At 32.5% G+C, this 26,585-nt stretch overlaps 1 protein-coding gene across 1 annotated transcript in view; it reads left to right on the top strand.

Annotated features, from left to right (window-relative positions):
- Window positions 1-26,585, top strand: part of LRP1B (LDL receptor related protein 1B) — a 1,191,264-nt gene that overhangs the window by 231,383 nt on the left and 933,296 nt on the right. Inside the window, 1 exon segment of the mRNA XM_049772845.1 lies at window positions 3,851-4,108. Within this exon segment, the coding sequence (XP_049628802.1) occupies window positions 3,851-4,108 (258 nt within the window).

Below are 26,585 nucleotides of genomic sequence, written 5' to 3'. Positions count from 1 at the left end.
TTAAGAAAAAACTAACCCACTAAAAACTTTTGAGGTTAACTTAAACTAGTAAGCATGAGCATGGAACTAGATAAATGTACTTTGCCCTCAATGTTTAAGGAGTTACAAATAAGTCTAATCTCTTTGGATTATATTGTGTGCTGCTAAGAACATAGTATGTAATACAACTGGGAATTTGAGGGACAAAATTAATTGTATTGTACATGGGTTCAGTTTTGTTTTTCTTAATTTTCTTTGTTGAAAGATCAAGGCTAGGGATATCATCGTTGGGACTACCGAGAATTCTGCTTATGGGTGATTGGGCTCCACCTGTAACTTTACATGTCCCTCTTTCTTTGCATCTTTGTTGTCATATTAAAATTAATAAAAAAAAAAGAGAAAAAAAAAGACAAAGAAAAAAAAAAAAGAATAAATTTCTGAGTGCAGAGCCAGGAATAATACGTGAATGGCACAGAGTGTGGCCCAAAAAACAACAAATAAACAAAAAAAATCAAAGTTAATTGAGTACAATACCTATACAGATATTTTTTCAATAAAGCTTTATAAAATTAACATAAAACTCTATCAGCATATCATTTGAACTTTCAAAACTATTAAATAAATTTGTGCACTATTATGCAGCACAGTACTTTATTTGTTTCATTTTGCTGTATTTTAAAACAGTGGTTGATGTGTTTTACACTCAATAGTCAACTGATTCACTCAAAAACAGCTACAAATTTCAAGCTTTGCTTATGTTGATAATTAATCCATTTTTATCTCTTTTCAGAATAACCTTAGTGCTCTTTCATATTCTAATCTCTCTCTGAAGCATTTTAATAACACATTTAAAATTATCTTCTAGTTTACCTGAAAAATGTTGTTCGCATATAGGCTTCTTATAAATAATAACTAATAAGTTTTCAGTAGTATGATTCATATTGTATAAGAAGCAACTTCAAAAAGGGCATTTCAGTTGTCAAATAAAGAAAATTAACCACTGGTTTTAATAAATATATATATATGTAAAATGATAACATGACTATCAATAACCCTATATCTCTAATGAAATGCATTGTCCAGCAGATTATGAACTTTTTGGCCCCCCCACCCCCAAGTGGTCAACTGGAAGATGTTCAAATAACTAATGTAAGAAGTGACTAAATCTGATGCTGCAAATTATGAAATTGCAAGAGTAATTAATTTATAACCAACAATTGCCTTAATAAATATAATTTTAACCAGATTAAAATATAGATATTTCAGAAGGTAATGCTAAAAAAGATAATTCTGACATATGTTTTTTGTGAACTATTGTTTGTAAAAATGGTGTTAGTGTTTCTGAACCTTTTTTCTTTTTTTTTTTTTTTTTGAACCTTTTGTTCTTATTTTGGCAGTCATTATAATTTTATTTTATTTGGGAAGAAATTGATGGTTTAATAAATTATATTATAGTTATGTTTATCTCACATTATTTTTAATTAAATAATGTGTAGCATTTATTTAAAAGAGATTAATTCTATAACTAAAATTGAGATAAATTCTAAGTGATAACATTTCTTATTATTCATAGAAGAACATTTTATCCTCTTTAGTATTGCCATTTTAAGTCTTCATGCAGATCCAAATTTTCTCAGTGCATAATATGCTTAAGGAAAATAGAGAAACTTATAATCTTTAAGAATGCTCCAACCACTATTGATGAAAACCAGGAAATGTAAAATTCAAACTTAAGTAATTTTATCAGTTATTGATGATGCATTTATCATCATTTTACCATCATAAAGATCAATTAAAACTTATAAAATGATAAAAATTCTTCTGAATTTTATGACTACTTGCTCTTTTGGGGGTATTCTAGTCATACTTCATGAAAACCAAATTATTTATAATAATTAAAATATATGTGAAGAACTATATATGTATATATATGTATATATGTATCCTTTTACTTTTTCAAAAATTTTACACTAAAACCACTTAGTACTTGACTTTTTATAGTAGCTAACATGAAACTATAATAAATTAAAATTATTATTTAATCATTTATGATATCCAATGGTGTCAAAAATAAAATAGATCAGAAACACTTAAAGTATCCTGACTTACAAGTTTTATAATCTAAAGCAAGAAGAAACTATTTCAATAGAGTGGTTTATTCAACTATTTTAAAATGGAGGTAATCAAGTCAAACATTTTGACATGGAAATTACTTTTTTCCAGGATGAAAGATTTAACATCACAGATAGATCTTTGGTTAATATGTTCAAGAATGAAGAGAAATGCGGGTGTGTCCTGATCATGATGAGCTAAGAGATGACTGAAATGATGTCAATAAGTAATTAGACCCCCATTTAATATTGGGTTTTGTAGCTTATAATGATGTTGACATTATTCAAACTTAAGTGGAAAGTCTTTAAGAAAATAGCAGATGATTCAACTTAATCTGCCTAATATTTATAATGGGTGACTCTTATTGTTGTACTATGGTAAACTAAAGAGAATACTGGGCGTGTATAGGAGCTCATGGACCAATTATAGGCAACTAGAATAATCTCTGATCTTTGAGACACGGTCGTATAGAAATAAAATATGGATAGTGCTCCACTGAATGTAGTGAAATTCCTATATCCTTATTGAAGATTAAAGCGACTTATTTATTTAGGTATATAACACAAAGAATAAAGTTTTTTGACTAACTGATTAGAACATATGCTAAATACAATGGTTTTATGGGTAAATCTTGTAATGTTACATTTTATATTGTTGTGTATGGTAAACATTTCAATGGATTATTATGTTACTGACCCTACCCTGATCGGTGTTTGTTGTCCTACCCTAGGGTTTTGACCTTGCATTCTGCTCCTACACTAGGGTGTACTTGATTCTGCTCCCACCATTGGGTGGTATCTGATCCCACCACTGGGTGGTACCTAATTCTGGGGGATAAAAGCAAGGGTCTGTGGAAGGCTGGGGGCTATTTTGGCTGGAACTGATGCTGAGGCTTTGGGCTTCAGTCTTGTCCTCCGAATAAAGCTGATATTTTCACAAGCCTGACTGTCTGCTAGCCTTTTACCTGCCGCTTCACCTCAGAACCGCTGACTGAATAGGGTGGCAGACGCGTGCTCCGAGCTGGAGGGGAAAGACCTCATCCTCCATCCCTCCATCAGTCAACCCCATCAAGGGCTGACTTGCAACATTATATGACTTTATTATCATCACTGTTTCATATGAAATTTAAATTCTTGTCAATGTGTTACAGTTAGTATTTAAAAGTCTCCAATTCTAACACAAAGGTGCACTTTTTAAAAGGTCTATTTTACTTCTACACTTTTTTTCTTAGAGAGCAAAAAAGTAAAAGGAATGATTGTCACTAAGGAAATTTATGAGTTTTGATTCATGGTGTCAGTTAGACAGCTAAATAAGTGGAGGCCACGGGTACACTTTTTATGATTTCATGCTCTTTGTATGTTTCACACCAGAGACTATCCCTGATCTTCTATGGACCTTTAAAATGTATGCCTTTTGCTTGAAAGGAAAGTCTATAAAATTATATGATAAGTCTGTATGTATCCATCATTATTGCTAAGAAAAATAACTCACATTTCTTTTGTCTGCAAAGAAAGTACATAGCTTTATTGTCATCTTTACAAAGTCCACTATGGCTAAGAATCTATGGAAAACAAATTTAAAAAAGATATTTTAAGGAGATGAGCTGAAGAAAATATTTGATCTGAAACCAAATTTTTGAAGCTTTATGAAAGCATTGTGCATTTTTGAAAAGGAAAACACCTTAATTAATGCAAAATTTGCAAGGAAACAATTCAAATGTTTTATTGAACTCACTTTCCTCTTTTCTCTTTTATAATAGAACCGACAGATCTACCACCTATACTGGCAATCGCAAATTCTGAAACAATTGAACTTTTTTATCTTAATGGAAGTAAAATGACAACACTGAGCACAGTCAATGGAAATGAAATACATACTCTGGATTTTATTTACAGTGAAGATATGATTTGTTGGATTGAATCAAAAGAATCTTCAAATCAGCTCAAGTGTATCCAGATCACAAAAACAGGAAGGTTAGCAGATGAATGGACAATCAATACACTTCAGTCCTTCCATAGTAAGTGTTCAATTCATGTTGGAAGAATCACTTTAAGGATTTAATTTCAGGCACTAGACCGTTTACCGTTTTCTTCTGTTTTCTAGTAAAGCTAATAGCTGATTGAAAGCTACATATACATATGTACCTGAATTTTAATATATTTATTACCAACTTTACAGACATTTATCTTCATATAATTTCACTTTATGTTATCACAGACTTACCTGACTGTTATTTGAAAATTTTCATTGAATAAGTGAAAACAATGGTAATGAAGGTTAATTTTAAGTGTTAGGTTGCCCTGTGTAATTTTTCAGACACACTGTATCCTCACGGTTTTGCATTCATCACAGGAGGATTGATGAAATGTCACCAAAAATATTCCCTAGACTCCTTTATCACTGAATGTAAACATAGCCACTCCTCCAGCCCATTTATCCCTTTATATACACAGCACAGAAAGAGTTGATATTAATATCTCCAATATCAAATAACTGTTTAAGTACTTCTAAAACTACTAGGTTTGTGCTTATCTGTGATAATTACTTGTGTGTGTTCTCCTAGAACAATTTACTGAGGACAGTTCTTAATTAACTTATAATTAACTTTGATATTGCATGTCAAAAATCAACAAGTCAATTCTGAATCAGAATTATACCATAAACTAAATCAATATGCAATAAACATACTTATGCATTTTATCAAACTTTCTCACATACACACAGAAAGATAGATACACATGCAATTTCTCTCAATTTTTTTCTCTCTCATCTCCACTCTAAGGATTCTAAACATTTGTTTCTGTTTGCTTGGGGAACTGCATGGATATGTGTGCATATCTACTATAATTTATAAAAATCAATTTCTTTAAAATGCTATTAAAATGAACAATAATAGAGAAATAAATAAATAATACAATTTATAAAATAATAAAATTATATGAGAAATGCAGTTTTAAATGCAGAAATTTTGAAGTTTCAGATTCAATGTAAATATTATATTATCTCTAGCATACAAGAGAATTCTTCTATATTCCTCAACATTTCTGTAGTCTCTCCTTCTTATTTTTAGATGTTTTATTGAAATTTACCTAGATAAACTTTTCTTTTTTCCAAATAATTTCTCTCAGAAATCAAATCATTTTAAGTCATATTGGTTTTTATTTAAAATTTGCCTCATTATATTAAATATTTTATTACAACAGTAGAATTTGTGTTGTATGTCTTGTAGTACTGGATACATATCATATGTGAGTTGAATATAGGAAAAAATTCTTCCAGTTTGATAATAGTCAACATTTTAAATACAATAATCAAGATATTTCAGACAATAGTAAAAGAAGAACATGTATAGGTCATCTAAAGCTATCTTATTATTTCTACTTGAAAAAATGTTTAGAAATTTACAAATCTGTCATAATAATAAAATCTTCTGAAAACAATATAATGAATCATTATTGACTTATGCCAAAATTGAAAAAAAATAGTCACATTCTCTGTAGCCCAAGCTCAAATAACCCTTTTAGGTTGTTTAAGTCAACCTTAGGTTTTTGTTATTGTTGTTTTAACTTCCTACATCTAGCAAATTAAATATTTTTTGGATATTTTTGTTTTTGTAATTTTATCTCTGCATTTTCTAGTCATGTTTTACCTTAATGTTGTGTCTGGACTAATTACGTGTGAGATATAGGCAATATTTATAATTGTCCCATTTGTTGTAATGTCATAGCCAATAGTTCTTAGAGCTACTTATGGAACCGAAGTTAGACTTAACTCCTACAATAGTGCTCTGGACTATATTTTGGAACTGTGTTGGTTAGGGCAACAATCATGTGCAGAACATGTAACTTATGTCCTGTATTATCTTGCTGGTCTTATTTAACTTTTTGAATTAAGAATTATTCGCGGGGCCAGAGAGATAGCATGGAGATAAGTCGTTTGCCTTTCATGCAGAAGGATAGTGGTTTGAATTCCTGCTACCTCTCTACCAACCCCACTTGACTTAAGTTTTCAAGGGACATCCATTGGTAACAATAATATAGAAAATGTATTTACAATAAAAATGCTAAATTATTTATTTGCCTTTTTATTTATTTATTTTTTTTGCTAGAGGTCGCAATGAAAGTTCCTAGAAACTGTAACAATGATATTTGACTGCAGGTAGTAGGTCTAAGAATTCATTGCTTAGTCTAGAGAAGTGATGTTTTTTGGTCCTTGGATCCACCAATGGTTCACTTGGTAGTTTGGGGAATATTGAAGGGGAAATTGTACTCTAGATTTCTTGCATGCATGGCATATACTCCACATTGTTTACCCAGCTCATAAGCATTGAATTTTTAAAAAATCAGTTATTTTCAGCAATTACTTTTCTTTACCTGATTTGTAAAATGGAACTCATATTGTTTTAACTTACTTTTGTATGATTTTTCCTACATAGTTGTCCACTAAAAAGTGGGCATACATCTCCAAATATTGCAGCTCTTATTATGTGATTATATCTTCATTTAAAATTAAAATCATGTAGCTTCTAATTTCTCTCAATAATAAAATTTTATACTTCAGCTTCTCCATAGGCAGCTGATTTAACTTTTTGATGTTCATTTTCTAATAAAATATAATGTCCTGATAAAAATATTTTAATAGCATCCTTTTTAATATGCTTGGTTCTGTTTCTATGTTGGGTTGTTTATGTGACTTCATTTCATGTAATACAACTTCTCTTAAAAGTTTTTCACAATATTTTATAGTTGAGTTTTGCCCTACATATTTGACCCTAGGACATCAAAGATTGAGTAAAGAAAAATACAGAGTAAAGGGTGAGAAGTTGCGAATTAGAGACAACCAGGAGGCAATTTACAGAGACCAAATCATCAATTTTAGTGATGTCAAAACGCTCCTGGAGACATTCACCATTTTATACATCCATAAGCCAAAATGGAAGATAACAGAATGTCTTTGGGGGTTAAAAGTGACACATGATTCAGGGTGCTGTTTGAAGCTTTCAACCACTGATAAAATGTACTAGTTACTTTGAATCTAGGGATGTATGCATTAATTCTTCATTAAGAGATTAAGTATATTGAACAATTGAAACTTGTGGAAAAATTAGACGAAACACAACAACAAACTTTATCTTATAAATTATTGACTTTTCTTTTAGAAGAATATCTTACAATCTACTAATTTCTTACTACACATCCTCAAAAATTATTGTTTTAGCTATTTAAAATAACTTTTTTGCTCAGCATATTTTTATGGCTATATAAGTTTCAAAAAATAAGTCTTGGCTACAATAATTGGCTTATATTTTCCTCTGAGAAACATCTGTGAATAAACCAAATCACAATCTCCAGAGAATATTATAGCTATTCTCATAGATGCATTTTTTTATTAACTACTGTTCTAGAATCAGTTATGTGTTTTATTTAACTTAACACTCCTAAATGGTTCTCATCTGTTTGGCATAGTTATATAGAAGTATAAAATTTTTTAGTTATATTGTGTGCTGTAGTTAATACTTGCACTTCAGCCAGAATTTGAAATTTTAGCAGTGACCAACAAATTTATTGATCATGTAAAAAAAGAATAAAAATTAACAAATATGTTTATCTGATAATACATTCCTTAGAACATTTAATAATCAGATCATTAATATAGTCTTAAATTTTAGAGTATGATATTGAATTATTTATTAACTTTTCATAACTTATGTTACTATTAAATATCACTCTTTGAAGTCAATAGTCTATATAAGCATACAACAAAAGAATTTTAAAAACACCTCAAAGGAAACAGTGACTAGAACACGAAGACTATGCTCAGAATGGGGGAAACTATTCACCCAATACCCATCTGCTAATGGTTTAATAAATAAGTTAGAAAAGGCACAGGTGGAACTCAGCAAGAAAACAAAATTTAACCCTATTCAAAATGGGGGAGAAAAAATGAAAAGATATTTCCTCAAATGAAGAAATACAGTGGCCAAAAGGCACATGAAAAAATGTTCCACATACTCATGAGGGGGATGCAAATCAAAACAACAATAAAATATCATCTCACACCACAGATATTGGCACACATCACAAAAATATATAAATAAGTAAATAAATAAATAAATAAAAACAACCAGTGATGGCCTGGATATGGTGTGAAGGGACTTTCAGTCATCATAGTAGAAATGTACTGATGGAGCCATTTCAGAAAATAATATGGATATTTCTCAACAAATTTAGAAGTTGAACTTTCTTATGATCCAGCAATACCACTCCTATATTTATACCTGTAGAGCCCCTAACAATGCAAACAAGCTTCAGTCGTATCTTCATTGCAACATTTTTTCACAATAAAAGAATATGCAGACAAACCCAGTTCTCAAAACCATATAAGTGGCTAAGGAAACTGTTGTATATCTATACAATGGATTACTATGCAACTGTAAATAACAATGTAGTATGGTAATAATATCTAGAGATAATAGAGAAAAGATCAGGAGGAGGAGGACCAGTATAAGGTAGGAAGCTTGCCACAAATAATTGAGCAGTGTGTTTAAGGTAGAGAAGAGACATTTATGACAAGGATAGTTGGAACAGATATCTTTGGACAATAACTGGGAGTTGAATTGAAATTAAGTGATAAGCATAGCACCCTTTTAGTAACAATAGTGCAAACCACAGTGTCTATAAAGAAAAATAGGGGTGGGAGAGTGAGAGAAAAATAAAATATGTGCACAAGAAGCAGGTGGAGGGGACCTACGGACATTTGTGGTGGAAAATATTCATGAGTGATGTACATTGAAAATTGAAATTCAATCATTAACAACTTTGTAACCAAGGTATTTAAATCAGTTAAAAAATAGTAGTAATATAAAGAGGTAATAATGGTTTATAAAACAAATCCCTTCATCTAAGATTTCTTTAACTATCCTTATTACTAATTCAAATGACAGACTGATAATAACTCTGTTATTTTTTAGAAATAAATTTGAAACTAACCAATTCAGAAATTAGAGGTGTGATTTAGTTAAATTATTTTATGCATTATGTAATTTATATTAAATTTATATATACAATAAATAGACATACATTTTAATCCTTATAGTATTTTGTGTTAGCTACATAAATACTTGATTAATAAATATTTTAAAAATCAAAGTAGAAATAGCTTGATAATTTATTAAATACCCAAAAGAACAAAATACATAGTTGGTTTGCTTTCCAATCACAAAGTTTTTTTTTTGTTTTTGTTTTTGTTTTTTTTGTTTTTTTTGTTTTTCGGGCCACACCCGTTAGATGCTCAGGCGTTACTCCTGGCTACGCGCTCAGAAATTGCCCCTGGCTTGGGGGGACCATATGGGACACCGGGGTCCTTTCCTTGGCTGGCGCTTGCAAGGCAGACACCTTACCTCTAGCGCCACCTCGCCGGCCCCTCCAATCACAAAGTTTTAACATAAGATGTTATTTTAGTCATGAAAAATTATAAAATTTAAAATATATGGTACGTAATAATATAAACCAGTGTTTATTTTCTGATAAGACCTGATTTATTGGAAGAAAAAAAATAAAGTGAAGAAAGAAAAAATATTTCTATTTGGCAAGTAGCATAGAAAAATAATCTCTAATCTTTATATTCTTATCTTACAAATAATTAACTATGAAATTTGATATCTGCAGTTTATTGCTTTTAGTTTTATATATAATATGAAATATAAATATACATATATTTAAAATATCCAAACAGCATGATGGCTTGATTTACTTGTGGTTCTCAACCATCCTGAATGAATGTTGATTAAATGTAAGAGATGTAGATATGATGCTATACCTTATACCTGGGGGTTCTTTATTCTACCTGGATAGTGTCATGGAACACCAAGAAAACATGCAGGGTTCTTGTCGCCTCCAGGGCTGGATTATACTCTGTGATATTCAAGGAACCATGTGGTACAAAGATTCCAATCCAGAATGTCCCCTAGTTATAATAATGCCTTCCAACTTATTTTACATTTTCTTAAGGGCTTATATCACAAACACAAATATATATATATATATATATATGTTTTCTCTGATAATACTAATGCTCAGAATAGTTAGATTTTATATTGCTATTTATAAAACATTGAGAACATCATCAAATCAATGAAAAGTGAGCAAGTGACTCTAAGTAAGGTGATAAAATTTGCAGGTAGTACTTCAGTTTTTGATTAATATTCTTATTATTGTAGACTTTTAATGCTGTCATAACACATTGTGATATGTAGATTTGTTTTAGTACATTTAAGCTGTATTTTTATTTCTCTCTTCACATTATTTGGCATGAGTTGATAAGGCCCTAGTTCCATATTTAATAGCTATATGACCTCTGTTCTTATATGCCCTCAATAATGTCTCTGTAAATTGTAAAAACAGATGTGACAATAATCAAAACAGACTAAAACACACAGCTGATTTGTATCATAATCTTTTTATATTTAGTTTCATATAATTTATTACATGACACTTTTAAGACATACCTGAAAGCGTAGTTCTCAGAAATGTTCATGTTGCTGAGAATGGCAATAATATATGAGACATTTTAAACATCATAGTTTATTCAGCTATTATAAAAGATCTCTTGCAATTTTCATTTTCTAACAGATAATAAATTTACATTTTGTAGGTTATATTTAATGCAGCATGTAGTTTACTTCTAAGCTTTACTATATAATGCTGAAGTATATAGAAAGGTGAGTTTATCAATATTTAAAAATATTTATCAATATTCATTCCCTTAGAGGCTTATGTTGAAAATTTAATAATAAAATTTTAAGATTACATTATTGAAATTTTCTCTCGAACAAAGATCATGTAGTACTGAATCGTTATGCAATTCAACTATGTGTCATATACACATGCCTCTTAAATCCTTGTAAATATGAATTATTAGGGTTTACTTTCTACTCTTTTATTTCTGGTGCATAGTTTTCAATATAAACTATTTTATCATTCCAAATTCTCTGAAATAAATGTTTTTGCTATCCATTTATATGTTGGTTGAAGTCTGGATAAACTATGAGGTGGTATATGGAACTAAAATCATAGATAATTAATTCACTTTAGGTTAACACATGAGATCAGAGTCCCCATAAAGAAAATTCTAATTTTATAAGAAATGATATTGGGACTCTTTCATATAGGGGAAACAATAGGGGAAAGTTAAATAAGAAAATAACTTTTAGGCTGGAGAGATACTACAGCAGGTAGTATCTATAGGTATATTTAGTATATTTTTAGTATATATCGGTGCCCAAAATACATTTATTTCTAGACTATGCATATGGCCAGAGCATCACCAGGACAAAGCTTGAGCACTGCAAAGTATGTCCAAACACTGACACAAAAGAAATGAAAGCAAAAGAAATGAATAAAGATCCAGTCTTATCAGAGCCAGTCTTGACTCGTTAGAAGTAGTCTAAATTAAGATATTCTTATTTCAAAATGTGAAAATTTTAAATACATTTATGTACAAGTATATATCTATAGTTTTTTATGGCTAATTCCCCAAAATAATAAGAGTAGCCTTTATTTGTAAAACTGAAAGTAAAAGTAGAAAACAATAAAAAAATTGTCACTTAGGACTACTGTATATCTAAATTTCTTCTGTTTTATTTATCAATCAGGAAATGTCCTGGATGTGCTGGACAATACTATATTGAGTAATAATTTGTCTTGCACACACCAATCTGGGTTTGATGCCCTGTAACATATATGGCCCCCGAGTCTTCCATGAGTAACTCCTGAGAACCATCAGGTGTGGTACAAAAACAAAACTAAACAAAAAATAAAATATAAAAAACAATTAAAAAAAAAAGTCCAGGAACAATATCGGATATTTTCCTTGCATGCAATTGACAATATCTGAAGTACTCCCCTTAAGCCCTCTAAAATTGGTCTCTGAAACAGAGCAAGGAGTAAACACCAAGCACTCTGAAATATGACCCTCCCCCAGAAAAAGAAACCACAAAAGACATAAAGGCTCTAATATTTTACCATGCTTCATTGTGTTTCCTAGAAATAATTTGTGTATTGTAAAACAAACAATTTAATAATTGCTATTAACTGTGGGCTTTAAGTCTTTTTAAGCTCAAAACCAATAAGGGTAGAAAGATTTCTCCAAGATTAGAGAGGGAGTAGCAGTGTGAAGACATGCATTGCATTCTGTTAATCCAAGTTTGATCTGTGGCACAGGACTGGTTTCTCTGAGCACCACCAGGAGTGACCCGTGAGTAGGGTCAGTATGCTGAGAAGCATGCTGTGTAGCACAATAGTACTTTCCCCAAAAAAATATATATTAAGATTTTTTTTAAGAAGTTGAATTTTCGTATGTTCATTAAGTCCTTAAGATTGAATGAGGGCAATTGTGCATTGTATGATAAAACATTTCTGCAGTGATAATGCTCTTCTGGATAAAGTACATAACATTGAGGAAATACCTTAAATGCCTTATTTTCAGTCAGAAAATAAGAATTTTCACATGTTTATTAATATTTAAAAATATGAGATGCCTTTTTTGAATTCTATTGACGAAAAGGATTTTTAACTTGGCACATTTTAATACATAATGTAAGGTTTTAGAATTTAATAAAGATCTTTCCACATTCCATAATACATAGGGATTTTTACCTGTATTAATTCTCATATGTGGAGAAAGGGAATGATATCAAGCAAAGATTTTTCTACATTTGTCACATTTAAAATGTTCCTATCTAGTGTCAGTTCATGCAGCTATTCTGCTCATTTCATATTAAACATTCAAAATTCTGCTATTCTCAGGTTCGAATAGGCTTGCAACACATAATCTCGATAGGAGTTTCTTGGAAAAGTGTCCAGAAGTGTCCACTAACTTGGGTAAAGCTAATAGCCATATCAGTAAGGCCAATGAGACCTAAGAAAAAATATTAATCTTTAACTCACCATCCTCTCAGCTCTCTCATTTCTGATCAGTCAAAATAGCTTTATGGTAAAAAAAAAAAAAAAACCTAATATTTTTAATAGAAATAAAGTGTCAGCTTTCACCTACATAACAGAGGAAATAATATGTTTGCTCTTTTCTTTGAAAAACGTAGATTATAGGGGCCGGGTAGGTGGCGCTGGAGGTAAGGTGTCTGCCTTGCAAGCGCTAGCCAAGGAAGGACCGCGGTTCGATCCCCCGGCGTCCCATATGGTCCCCCCAAGCCAGGGGCGATTTCTGAGCACATAGCCAGGAGTAACCCCTGAGCGTCAAACGGGTGTGGCCCAAAAACCAAAAAAAAAAAAAAAAAAAAAAAAAAGAAAAACGTAGATTATTTAGAAGCTTTTGAGCCCTGAAACAGGGGATTAAGGCTCCCTAACCCACACATTTCTTAATGCACTGCCCCCCTATTAACACTGTGGAGATCATTGAGTTTCAGGACTCTCTAAGGAATGCCTTCACAGTCTTAAAAAAAAATTGCCCTTTACCTTAGGCCTCCATTTACTAACAAATTAAATGGTAAATTTAGCACTATGATTTCTTGATTTTTTTCAAAAAAGAATACCCCAGACCCATGGGGATTGAGGAAATGTGGATTTGTATGCAGCATCGACACAGAATATAATCCATAAAAGATTTGGTAGCTAAACATGTTCAGAACTTGCACCACAAGCTATATGCTAGCAAGCAAATATGCCAGTAGGCAGATAGGCTATCTGTTGGACCAAAACTGAAAGAAGCCTTACTGGTCCAATGTCTTTATTGGAAAGCGCAGGACCACCCCCATGGCAGGAGAACAGGTGGAGATAGGGGATCAATCAAGAGGTACTTCCTGCTCATGGGAGAGAAGCACAAGCAAAGAAAAATTATCTTGAATAAGATAAAAACTTGTTATTCCAAAAACTCCCCCTTAATGATTTAATAGAAAATGCATTCTGTATTTTCTGGCATATAAGACGACTTTCGAAACAAAAAAAAGTCAACCGAAAATCGGGGGTCGTCTTATAAGACAAGTATATCCCAAAAATGTTTCAATATGCCGCTAAACTAAAATTGTCTGAATATTGCCACAAAATGAATTTCCAACTCTATCCCGCACCAATCACTGCAAGGCTGCTCGGACTGCCTCTAACTCAGCAAATCCAAGCAGGCTTTTTATGCATGCAAATTAGACAATGTTCTGGACCCGAATCTACACTGTTAAAAAGCCTGCTCAGATTGTTAGAGTCAGAGAGGAAGTCTATTACAGTATAACCTTTGAACCTTTGCTTGTAGTGATTGGCTCACTGTGGTATATACAGTTGCAGCACAGGAACGGTCTGTCTGATACAGAGAATATAGGCCTAAGCCTATGTTTTAACTGCAAAATTGGGGGGTCGTCTTATATGCCCAGTCGTTTTATACACCAGCAAATACGGTAAAGATGAGATAAAACAGGTAAACAAGTGCAAGAAGAATTTTAGGTAAAACCTCTTATTCCAACAACTTCCCCTTAATAATTTAATAGAAAATGCATAAATATGAGATAAAACAGGTAAACAAGTGCAAGTAAAGAAGAATTTTAGGTAAAAACCTCTTATTCCAACAATTTTCCTTACTTTAATAGAAAATGCATAAATATGATATAAAACAAACAATGTCCCAAAGTTATATTCAAATGGAGAAAAACACATAAGAGACATTAAAAGGGTAGCAGTATTTTGCATACATGCAGTAAAATTGGGGAAATAAAAAGAAAAAGTTCTTTAACAGTATGTAAGTTGGTGAATAAATTTTCTAATTCCTAGAAATTGCTGCTGGAGAAGGTAGACGTGGATGGAAAAAGCATTGTAGGTTAAATTGTACATATTTCTCAAAGCAATCAACTTTTCTCATATTCTTGTACAATACAAGTCAAATTTTTTTTCAAAGTGTTTTTCGAACATTTCTGCAGGTATACTTAATTTGAAATAAGTTATTAAACATTCAACGGAGAGCACTGTAATATCAGTCAATAGCATGAAAATTCAATTTTCCATATACTTCTTTTAACAAATTATTATAACATTTCTGCAGATATACATAAATTTAAAATAAGTTTGCTACAACATTCTTATAATGAGCACTACAATAAGAGTCTATATATTGGGGCCGGAAATACAGAATGAAGGTAAGGTGTTTGCCTGCATGCAGAAGGACAGCGGTTCGAATCCAGGCATCCTATATGGTCCCCCGAGCCTACCAGGAGTGATTTCTGAGTGTAGATCCAGGAGTAACCCCTAAGCGTTGCCAGGTGTGACCCAACCCCCCCCAAAAGAGTCTATATATAAAAATTCCTTTACAATAAACTTCTGCAGACAAAAATATTAGACATTTTTGCAGACATACTTGAGAATAAATTGCTAAATGGGTACACAATCAAGCATCACAGCAATTGTAAAACATTCATTAGGATAGCTGAGAACCATTAAAAATTAACAATATTATGCATTTTCTTGGAACTGTGCAAACTTAACTACTAGAGTTAGGTACAAAATTATCTGTTTGCAGTGGGCCATACAACAAAGAGTAGCCATTAAGATTTATACAGGTAGAAAACACAGTTTATCCAGCAATACTGTGACTATTGCAAATGGGGACAAGAGATTAACCTAGAAGAAAAGTATTTTTTGAAAGTTCCTCCTCAGTTGGGGTTCATCTGGGCTTGGATTCTCCAACTCCACCTTCTGTGATAGGCTGCTGAGGTTGTTTGGAAAGGTGAAAGGTACCTTTTGGAAATGTAACTTTGGTACTTAGGCTGGAATCTTGCGGGGAAGCCCGCTCATCTCTCTGCTGTTGGTTCCCCTCCAATCAGCTGTCTTATTTAGCTTCTACCCCCTCAGTGGCCTCAATATCTGCTGCAGATTGGGGAGCCGAGGTCCTCGCACAAATTACCTCTGGAAGAAGAAAGGCAGTAGGCATCAGCCTTTAGATGCAGAATTCATCACCATTGGGAAGGTACCCGTCCCCTCTTGGGGCATAGGCATAGGAGAATTTGTAGGGTGCCTGGCACATACAGTCCAGAGAGAGAAATGCAGGTAAATGGACCAGAGCAACATGAAGCCATTAAGAAAGGTGTGCCATGTGCAATAATACTCCAGTCAAAGACACAACATATTCAGACCATCTCAAGGGAGTCATTCTGGTGATTATCCACCAGAGGGTTAGGTCATTCACCATTGTCGGAGTTTTTCAGGTCCCTGAGTCCCAGTTCAGGAGCCAGTTGTGAAAGCGCCCCAGCAGCATATTTCTAATTCTTGGTGAAAGGGTCTGAAGCAGGGTCAGGTGCACATTTATAAACCAAGCCAGTCAAGTGAGAATCACAGAGTCAGTTGGTTTCTTCCCTTACTGTTCCTCTCCATTCACCAAGCCAAACTAAAACCTTTTTATTTACCAACCATGAAAGTGAAGGTCAAGTGAGAGACAATAATACTTATCCAGGGTGACTTTTACAAGTCAAAAAATTAGTGAAAAGAAAGATAAATTATGTTAATGGTTTTGCCTTGGACAAAAGTGGGTGTAAACTAACAGAATTTATTTATTTTATTATACATTTGTCTCTAAAGAAATTTCATTACCATTATGTATTAATCATAACAATAGACCATGCTTAATATTTTAAACATTTCAATAATAAACATGGCTGAGAAAATATCCTGTATATATTTTGTGTCACTGAATTTCTCTGTTTAAAATGTCTTCTAGGCTCAATTTGACTGATAACTCTGGTCTAACTATATTTATAGACAAACCAAATAAAACTGTATTGGAATTTCTCCAAAGCAATATTTCTCTAACTTAACCACAAGTTTTTTTGTGCAAGAGGTCCAGGTTAGATCCCTGGAATTGCATGAAGCCCAGACTACCAAATACTACTAATGTTACTTCTAAGCACAAAGACATTAATAGGCTCATAGCACTGTCATATGCGACCTCAAATAAAATATTTATTATTTATCTATGTACCTCTCACTATCATGTATTTATGTAGGCATACTGCCTTCTTATTGTTCAAAGGTTCTAATTCAAGAGGATAGGTGCTTTATTTCATTCGGTGGATCTCAGTTTCAATCAAAGTATCCCCTCTGTTTCCTCTAAGGCAGTAGTCCTCAAACTATGGCCCGCGGGCCACATATTGTATTTGTATCTGTTTTGTTTCTTCATTGCAAAATAAGATATATGCAGTGTGCATAAGAATTTGTTCATAAGTTTTGTTTTTACTATAGTAAGACCCTCCAATGATCTGAGGGACAGTGAACTGGCCCCCTGTTTAAAAAGTTTGAGGACCCCTGCTCTAAGGCAATAAATGAGTTATCCATAAGTACAGATCCATGAATAAGTCCCCTGTATTCTTCAAACAAATAAAATGACCAAAATGAATAAAGGCCAATAATAATAATGGTTGGTATACTCTGTACATAGGAATCTGTACAAATTACACAATATATAATGCATTTGCATAATTAGGAATATCAATTAGTAATAGTGATTACAATAAAATAAAGTCTGTGCTCTTAAGGTCTGGAATCAGAGGTAATCTAAAGTAGTTTAATATGTACAAATAGGAGAAATTTATCAAGTAATATCAGAGATTTTGGTGGGGCAGGGGAGGCAAAGGATTCTCATATTTTGTGCTACAGAGGCCAAGGCATCTCAGGGTTTTTTTTTTAAATAGCATTTCAGTGTTATCAATGAAAATGCAGAACTGGTTAGGCTGACCCTGTGTTGTTGAATATCACAAAGATACTTTGTAGTGTTTTGGAATCACAAAGATTGCACCCAGTGATGTTCTGGGAAGCAAGAAGTTCCAGTGATTAAAATAAAATCTGCCACAGCAGGGTATGCACCCCAATATTTAAATATTGTTGAATATGTTGTTAGCCTCTTAATTATTCATTTGACTGGTCTCAGAGATTAGAATTGTAATGTAGTGGAATAGGCAAGAAAGAAGCATTATAGAAAATTATGTCATAAGGTTATATAGGAATTAAAGTTTTTGTTTAATAGAAAAGTATACAGTACTTAGCAAACTACAACATTAATTATTATCCTATTTATTTTTGGGGGGTGCTCACCCCTGGCAATGCCAGAACCTATTTCTGGCCTTGTGCTCAATCATCACAACTAGCTGACTCAAGGTACTATTGAAGATGCGAGGGATTTAGTCTGGGTTAGCCAAAATCAATTTTTGCTACCCACTGTAGTATCTCTTCAGCCCACTTTTTCCCATCTTATCTACATAGGCCCTAATGTTGTCATTGCTCTTACACAATGGAATAGTTCTTATATTACTGTTTATTCACCATATATGCTCATTCCTTCAAGTTTCTAATTGCCTAACTGTCCTTCCATAAAATAATTGTATTTCACTTTAAGCAATTAAGAATTTTCTTGTCTATTATTCCTGAGAAAAGAATAACAGCTTGACAAATTCAAGTCTTCAGGGTAAGTATAGTTCTTGCTGCAGCTGCTTAATCAATTAAACTTCTTGTCTTCAGATAATTCCTATACTAACTGATATAGAGGTGAGAATAGGCATTCTATAATGGAAGTTCTTTATCAAAGGCTATTGTAAATATAATGCATTGTTTATTAGAAAATATTTACTGTATTCTTATCATTGGTTTTGAGATTTTAATAAATTGTTGCTCATATAAGATTCACATTCTAATTTTGGTTGAAGATTAATTAATAAATAGTGATTTTAATCAGTTAAAATACTACAAAGAAAATGTAATTAAGACAATTGGATTGACATGTATATGAGTCAGTCTATGTATTGAAAATAATAGTTTTCTTATTATACACTGGTCAAAGGAGATCTTTCTGAAAAAATGGCATTTGACATTAAGACTGAATGTAAAAGGGTACAGACTACGCACTTCCAGTTAGTCCTTTGTCTTTAAGATAAAGTACATGTGTCCTGAAGTGAGAGATTACTTTGCAAGTTCATTGAAAAATAAGAGGTCAATATAACTATTGTGGATTAGGCAAAGTTTATAGGAGATAAATGAGAGGCTGGGAAACCATGTGAATTATTTTCAGGACTGAATTTTATGCCAAATGTCATGATAAGTCATGATGATTTTAAGGAAAAATTGACAGTCCAGATAATGGAAATGCAGAAATTAAGTTTTAAATTAATTGTTTATAAAACCACTTTTTGGAAGTAACAAAGTCAAAGAGAATTTAGGAGGACACTTGGATCAATCTCTTTTGTGACTTTTATAGAAACAAACCAGGCATTCAAGCCTCATCATCCCTTCCAGGAGTAACCCTTGAACACTTCTAGTTGTGGCCCAAAGACGGAATAAAAGTTACAAAAAATATATATTTAATTTGTATTTAAATTAATTGCAAAGGGCTACTTAGTGATAAATCATAGAATTTAGCAAGCCTGAGAACACAGAGTTGGACCCAGGAAGCACATTCAGCTCCTAATTTCCATCTTCACCTCCTGGATAAACTCTGCTCTGCCAGATCATCAGGCCCACACCCTCAATTTTAGTCTTGCTAAGAACAGGCTAGGCAGCATCTATTATAAAACACTGAGTTTCAGTGTAGTAAAGTTATAAATCTATTGATGACGAAAAGTAGTAAAAATTGCAGGAGTCTGTTCGTTTCTTTCCTTCACTGAAAATAAGTTGTTACCAAGAGCTATCCTATCATGTTGATATTTTTTTTCTTTAGTGCCATGATATGATTTGCATTTAACAATGATTCTCCTTGGTGCTCTGTGTTAAAAAGGAAACAGAGTCAAGTTTAGAATCATTGCAGAATTCAAAGGAGAGACCAAAATGTGTTAAGGAGAGAAGATAATGTGCAAAGAGAAAAATAAAGAAATAGTTTTAAGTGAAAACCTTAAGCTAGTTGAGGCCCGGGACCGGTGAGGTGGTGCTAGAGGTAAGGTGTGTCTGCCTTGCAAGCTCTAGCCAAGGAAGGACCTTGGTTCGATCCCCCTGAGTCCCATATGGTCCCGCCAAGCGAGGGACAATTTCTGAGTGCTTAGCGAGGAGTAACCCCTGAGCATCAAACGGGTGTGCCCCCCCAAAAAAAAAAGATAGTTGAGGCCCACGTGATAGCACAGCAGGTTGTGCATTTGCTTTGCATCTGACAAAAAGGAGTTTGATCCCCAGCATTCCATGTGATCCTCTAAGGCGCCTTCCAGAAATTATTCGTGAGTTCAGAACCAAGAATAAACCCTAGGTACTACCTGGTATTACCCAGGAAACAAAACAGACAAATAAAAATAAAATACACAAACAAAGCAGACCTTTAATAGATTTGGTAGAATGTTGAGAAATAAGTAATCCTAGTATAATAAATGATAAAGCCATTTTACCCACTGGTAAAAGACACTTGTTTTGTAAGCTTTTTTCTGTAGAGTGAAAATAACTGACACCTTTTCCTAATGCACTTCTTGTTGTTGCTTCCCCAATAATCTAATATGAGCTTATATAAGAAGCTTTATATAAGAAGTGTTAACAAAGTTGGAGTTCTCAGATCTGTATTGGAATTAAGCTCAGATGTATAGTCAGAAGACAGAATACATATGGAACATTCAGGTTATTTATTATTTTAAATTATTTATTAAGACAAAAACGTGTTTTTATTAAGAATTAGAGTATTTCTATCAGTACTAGGGATTTGATTAAACATAGCTTCTTCACAAAAAATTTGCAACAGCTGCAGTTTAACTTGTGATTTTATGTAGCATATTATTATCACTTTAGGAATTCATATATTCTTCTGGTAGAAAACTAAGAACTATAGTAAGGAGACATTGTATGTGAAGTTAAAGAGAAAGTCAGAGGGTCTCTCTTCTTGCTTGTATACTTCCTAACAACAACAATAACTAAGTAACCTTGATATTTGATTCGTAAAACTTGTATTTAGATCTTTGGGACTACTTTATTTAAAAACCTTGCTTGGGGCCAAATTATTTAAAAACTCAGATTGTGGGCATTGCTGATAGGAATGTTGCACTGGTGAAAGGGGGTGTTCTTTATATGACTGAAGCCTAATTACAATCGTGTGTAATCAAGGTGCTTAAATATGATATTATTTAAAAATAAATAGATATCATGTTTACATTTTTATCTTCAGTGGGTAAGCACCAAAAAAGACAAAATTTCTGATTAAAAAGTATATTCAATAATGTGCTACAGTTTTTTTCTGATTAAGTTTGTATTTATCCTCAGTACATTCTAATTCAACTTCCATAATACCATTTTAATTATTGTTCCTAGCAGAAAGAGCTTGTGTTTGCTTAATTAAGATAGTTTATTAAATATAATCAAGGGATAAAGTATGTTTCATGATAAATATTATGATGGCATATAAAAATGAAATTATATCATGGTATTGCTTTACAAGCAATTTTCAGTGCTCAAACAAATTTTGTTTTGATTTCACAATTAGTTTAATTCATGATTAAAATAGAAAATTCAAATTCAAGTAAATAATTTTCTACACTTCAACTATTTTTAAATTTTTGTTTTTTTCTAGTTTTTTCTGCATTTTATTGGAAATGAATGTCAGAAAAGGACAATATTTGTATAGATTTAAACATATATATTTGGAATATTTCTTTATTTTTTGTGGGGGGGAACACCATGTGACACTCAGGTGTTACTCCTGGCTATGCACTAAGAAATCACTCCTGGCTTGGGGGACTGAATGGTACTCTGGGGGATCAAACTGTGGCCTGTCCTAGTTTAGTGCATATAAGGCAAATGCCCTACCACTTGCGCCACTGCTCCAGCCCCTATATTTAAAATATTTCTTATTTTTAGTGAAAGCTTAAAAAATTCTATCCTTGCCATCACCATCACCGAATCTAACATATATTACATAAGCAGTCTTCTTTAGATGTAGTTTATAAAATTTAAATGTTTATACGTAGAATATTTACAAAGAAAATGTTGACAGATAACCTTTGAAAGTACCATCTTATTCTTAAAATATTGCATAACCTAAGTAGTTACCTATATTTCAAATGTATCTTTCTCTACCAATGTCACAGGCAGATTCTTATATTATTAATATTTAAAAATATTAATTGAGGCACTGTGCTTTACAATACTGTTTGTTCATTCATAGTGTTTCAAGCATCTAAATTTCTGATGCAGGTCTTCATCAGTGTCTGCTTTCCTTCACCATTATACTTAGACTTTTACCCCTTTCCCTTCTAAACACATAAATTCAGTTAGGAATATTTTTAAATTATAAATATATATCATATTTCTCTGCTTGCAAGTCTTAATTTAATTACATTAAATTTTGTCAATTGGGGCAGGAATGATAGAAAAGTGGTAGGGCGTTTGCTTTGCACCCAGCTGACCCAGGAACGGACATGGTTTGATTCCCCTGCATCCCATATGGTCCCCGAGCCAGGAGCAATTTCTGAGTGCATAGCCAGGAGTAACCCTTAATGTCACCAGGTGTGCCCCCTCCCAAAAAAAAAAATCTGAGGAGATAAAAAAAAATAAATAAATGTTGCCAGAAAAAATTACATTATTTTTTGTAGTTCCCTTTAAAAGGATTAAAGAAATGTCTTTAATTGCAATATTTCAGGAGACAAAATAGCTCAATAAAATATTTTGGTACAATGAAGAGCAGAAGATTAAATGACAATTGAATTATGTTTAGCATAAATATTTACACTTTTAAGACAGTTATAGGGGCTGAAGTGATAGCACAGCAAGTAGAACAGAGCAAGTAGCATCCCAAATGTTCTCCAGAGCTTGACAGGAGTAACTTCTGAGCACCACTTATTGTGGCCTAAAAAAATGGAATTGTAAAATTAAATGTAAAATTAAAGTACTAGAAATAAAATTGATACTTTCTTTTCTTTTTTTTTTTTTTTTTTTGGTTTTTTTTTTTTTTTTGGGTCACACCAGGCAGTGCTCAGGGGTTATTCCTGGCTCCAGGCTCAGAAATTGCTCCTGGCAGGCACGGGGGACCATATGGGACGCCGGGATTCGAACCGATGACCTCCTGCATGAAAGGCAAACGCTTTACCTCCACGCTATCTCTCCGGCCCCTGATACTTTCTTTTCTATTTGTTGGATATTGTTGGCATAACTAACAAAAATTAAGCAAATATCCTGAAAATACAAATAATATCTAAGTTCATAAATTTCTAGATCTAATGATATAAAGTTAACATTTTAAAAGTGATGCACTGCGAGAAGTAATTGACCATCAAAAGAACTTATTGGACAATGCTAAGTATGACAATGAAAGGAAAAGCAGAAATTGTTTTTATCGTTTCTTTAAGCAGGATTCTGACATAGAACACTTTTTTATGTTAGTCTTTACTAGCTACATAATATTTTGTTAAGAGTGCCTAATTAAAACACCACAGTCCGGGTGAGCCATACAAACAAAATTTATGTTCTCATTCTTCAAGAGGGTAGAATTTTGAGTTTAATGTCAAACAGTTGGATTCAAGTAGAATTTACTTTATTGGGCTTATTTTATTAGTTCATATCTTTAAATATTTCATGTATAGTCACATTCTAAAATATAGAGAATTAAAACTTCACGTGTAAGTTTTCTGAATAAGTAATTCAGTCTGTGAGGCTGCATATACATTTTATTTTGATGTATTAAGCATAATTAAATTCTATATTCACTGACTCTGTTCATTACTTACCTATGCCATGATAATAAATCTAATGTAACATTTTATATGATTATAAGATTAACATAAGTATTTATCTTCTTATTCTTATCCTTGAATTTATCAATTAATTTTAATGAGTAAAACTGGCCACTGTTAGGAGCTAGAAAAATATTGCAGAGGGTAAGGCACTTGCCTTGCACATGCCCACCTATGTTCAATCCCAGGAACTGATTGCACACCGAGGCCTTACAAGTAATAAGCAGAGATCAGAGACAGAAGTGGTTTCTGAGCATTGCTGTGAGTGGAACCAAACCCAAATAAAACAAAAACAAATTCAAGATTAAAAAAAGGCACTTAAAAGAAAAAGTTTCCTGACACCATAAAAAGAACTGGGGTGTGAAAAAGAACATTTACAGAGCCTGTAATTATTCCCATGGCAGTATGCTTCAAGGGCAGAGAAACCCTGTATCTCTTAGGCCAAGGGAATTCCCTTTCTAATCTCCCCAGTATTTACTGTGCTATGAAAAAAAATATTTTTTTCTTCTCTTTTTCTTTTTATTTTGTGCTTGTGGTTATTGTTTGGTTGTTGACTTTATTGCTGTGGTGCTTTTTTTTTATAGTCGCTGGTTTCGATTTTTTGGTTTGATTTTTGTTGTTGCTTTGTATTTTTTGTTTTTTTTTTTTGTTTTTTTTTTTTGTAATTTTTTTGTCTTTTTGTTGTTTTACTTCTTTTTCCCCTTTTTTCTTTTTTTTAATTTTTATTTTGATCATATTGACTTAAATATCTTTCACAGTAGTATCCCTTTCTTCTTTTTTTATCTTTTTTTTTATTTAAACACCTTGATTACATACATAATTGTGTTTGGGTTTCAGTCATGTAAAGAACACCCCCCATCACCAGTGCACCCTTTCTTCTTTTTAATTGATATTTATAACCTCTAGACGAACTCCCAGTTTTTGGTTTGTTTGATTTTTGTGTTTTTTTCTTTCTTTTACTTTTCTTTTTTTTCCCCCTTTTTTCTATTATTTTTTTTTCAAACAGAACCACATAACTTGAATCATCTTATTCTGCTTCATAAATAGAGGGGAGGGGGAGGAATGGATGGTACCAGAACCAAATAGTCGTATGAACATTGAGTAGAAATAAAAAAAAATGACCCGACTTAAATACAAAATCCGACTTAAATGACAAGAGAATCAATACCCAATCAACAACAAACTATACACAGAGGGGACCAGTTATACTAGCAACTCTGGGGGAGGTGGGGCACAAGTGAGGGATATGGGTACATGCTGGGAACAGGGGTGGAGGGAGGACAACACTGCTGGTGGGAATGCCCTGATTCAATGTGAAATGTCAGAAATAACAAATATTGGTTTTACAAGCATTAATAGATAAGTGTTATATGTTTCAAAATACTTTCAGCATATTTTCATTGTCTTTAAATAAAAATGTTTGTTTTATTCTTTATTTTATTTTATTTTATTGTTTTTATGGCATACTTAGTGGTACTCAGAGATTACTCCTGTTCTGCACTCAGGCTCAGAAACTACTCCTGGCAGGCTCAGGGGACCATATGAGTTCCGGGGGATTGAAACCAGGTCAGCTGTGTGCAAGGCAAACACCTTACCCATTATACTTTTGTCCTGGCCCCCAAATTAAAAATGTTATACTTAGATACTATAAATATTTAATAGACAAATTGTCAAAATTGGTAGATTTTTAGATCATAGAAAAAATCAATCTTTAACTTTGCAATTAAATTATAATTGACCATAAAACATTTTAAACACAGTGAAGAAGTCAGGTCTGTTTTCTTATTTGCTAAAGAGATAAAGGCAACTGCAAAAACACAATAAAATATGATATTCAAAACTTTATCATCATTATAATAGTAAAATGTAAAATAATTTAATAAAATTCTGATTTCAAAAAAATAGTATGTAACTGGGGGGAGGAAATTACTCTTTTAAGAGTAAATGCTTCACTTCTACTGTTCCAGAGCTGCTAGTCAAAACTGTGACAATAAGAGACAGTAATGATCACTCTGGACAAAAATGGGTTCTGAAAAATGATGCTGATATGTATACCTCTTCAGTAACCGTTTGCAAACCAGTGTTTAAAAGGGAAAGAAAGGTAGTGAGAGAAAAGAGACAGTGTGTGTCACAGTTGCAGGCAGTTGGAGAGCGGGAGGAAAAACAGGGTGGAGGAAAATGTACACTGGTAAGGTATTGGACATTGTATGACTGAAACTCTCATGAACAATGTTGTATCTCCCTGGGAGTCTTATAGTGTATTTGATTCATTTAATTAAAGAATTTAATTAAAAATCAAATGGGAAAAGAACTTATGAAATCTTTTCAGTTATTTCTTTTTTTTCTAGTTTTGTGGTGTCCTTTGATTGATTGTCCTTTGATTGATATATATATATATTGATATATATATATTGATATATATGTGTGTGTGTATATATATATATATATTTAAACACCTTGATTACTTACATGATTTATTTGGGTTTCAGTCATGTAAAGAACATGACCCATCACCAGTGCAACATTCCCATAACCAATATCCAAAATCTCCCTCCTCCCCACCCAACCCCCACCTGTACTTTAGACAGGCTTTCTATTTCCCTCATACATTCTCATTATTATGATAGTTCAAAATGTAGTTATTTCTCTAACTAAACTCATCCCTTTTATAGTCAGCTTCATCAGGTGAACTGTAACGTCCAGCCCTTCTCTCTTTTGTGTCTAAATTATTATTGCAAGAATGTCTTTCATTTTTTCTTAAAACCCATAGATGAGTGAGACAATTCTGCGTTTTTTTCTGTCTGACTTATTTCATTCAGCATAATAG

Source organism: Suncus etruscus, chromosome 5 (genome assembly GCF_024139225.1).
Source record: "Suncus etruscus isolate mSunEtr1 chromosome 5, mSunEtr1.pri.cur, whole genome shotgun sequence".
Taxonomy (NCBI): domain Eukaryota; kingdom Metazoa; phylum Chordata; class Mammalia; order Eulipotyphla; family Soricidae; genus Suncus; species Suncus etruscus.
This window is presented reverse-complemented; position numbering and strand designations above follow the sequence as displayed.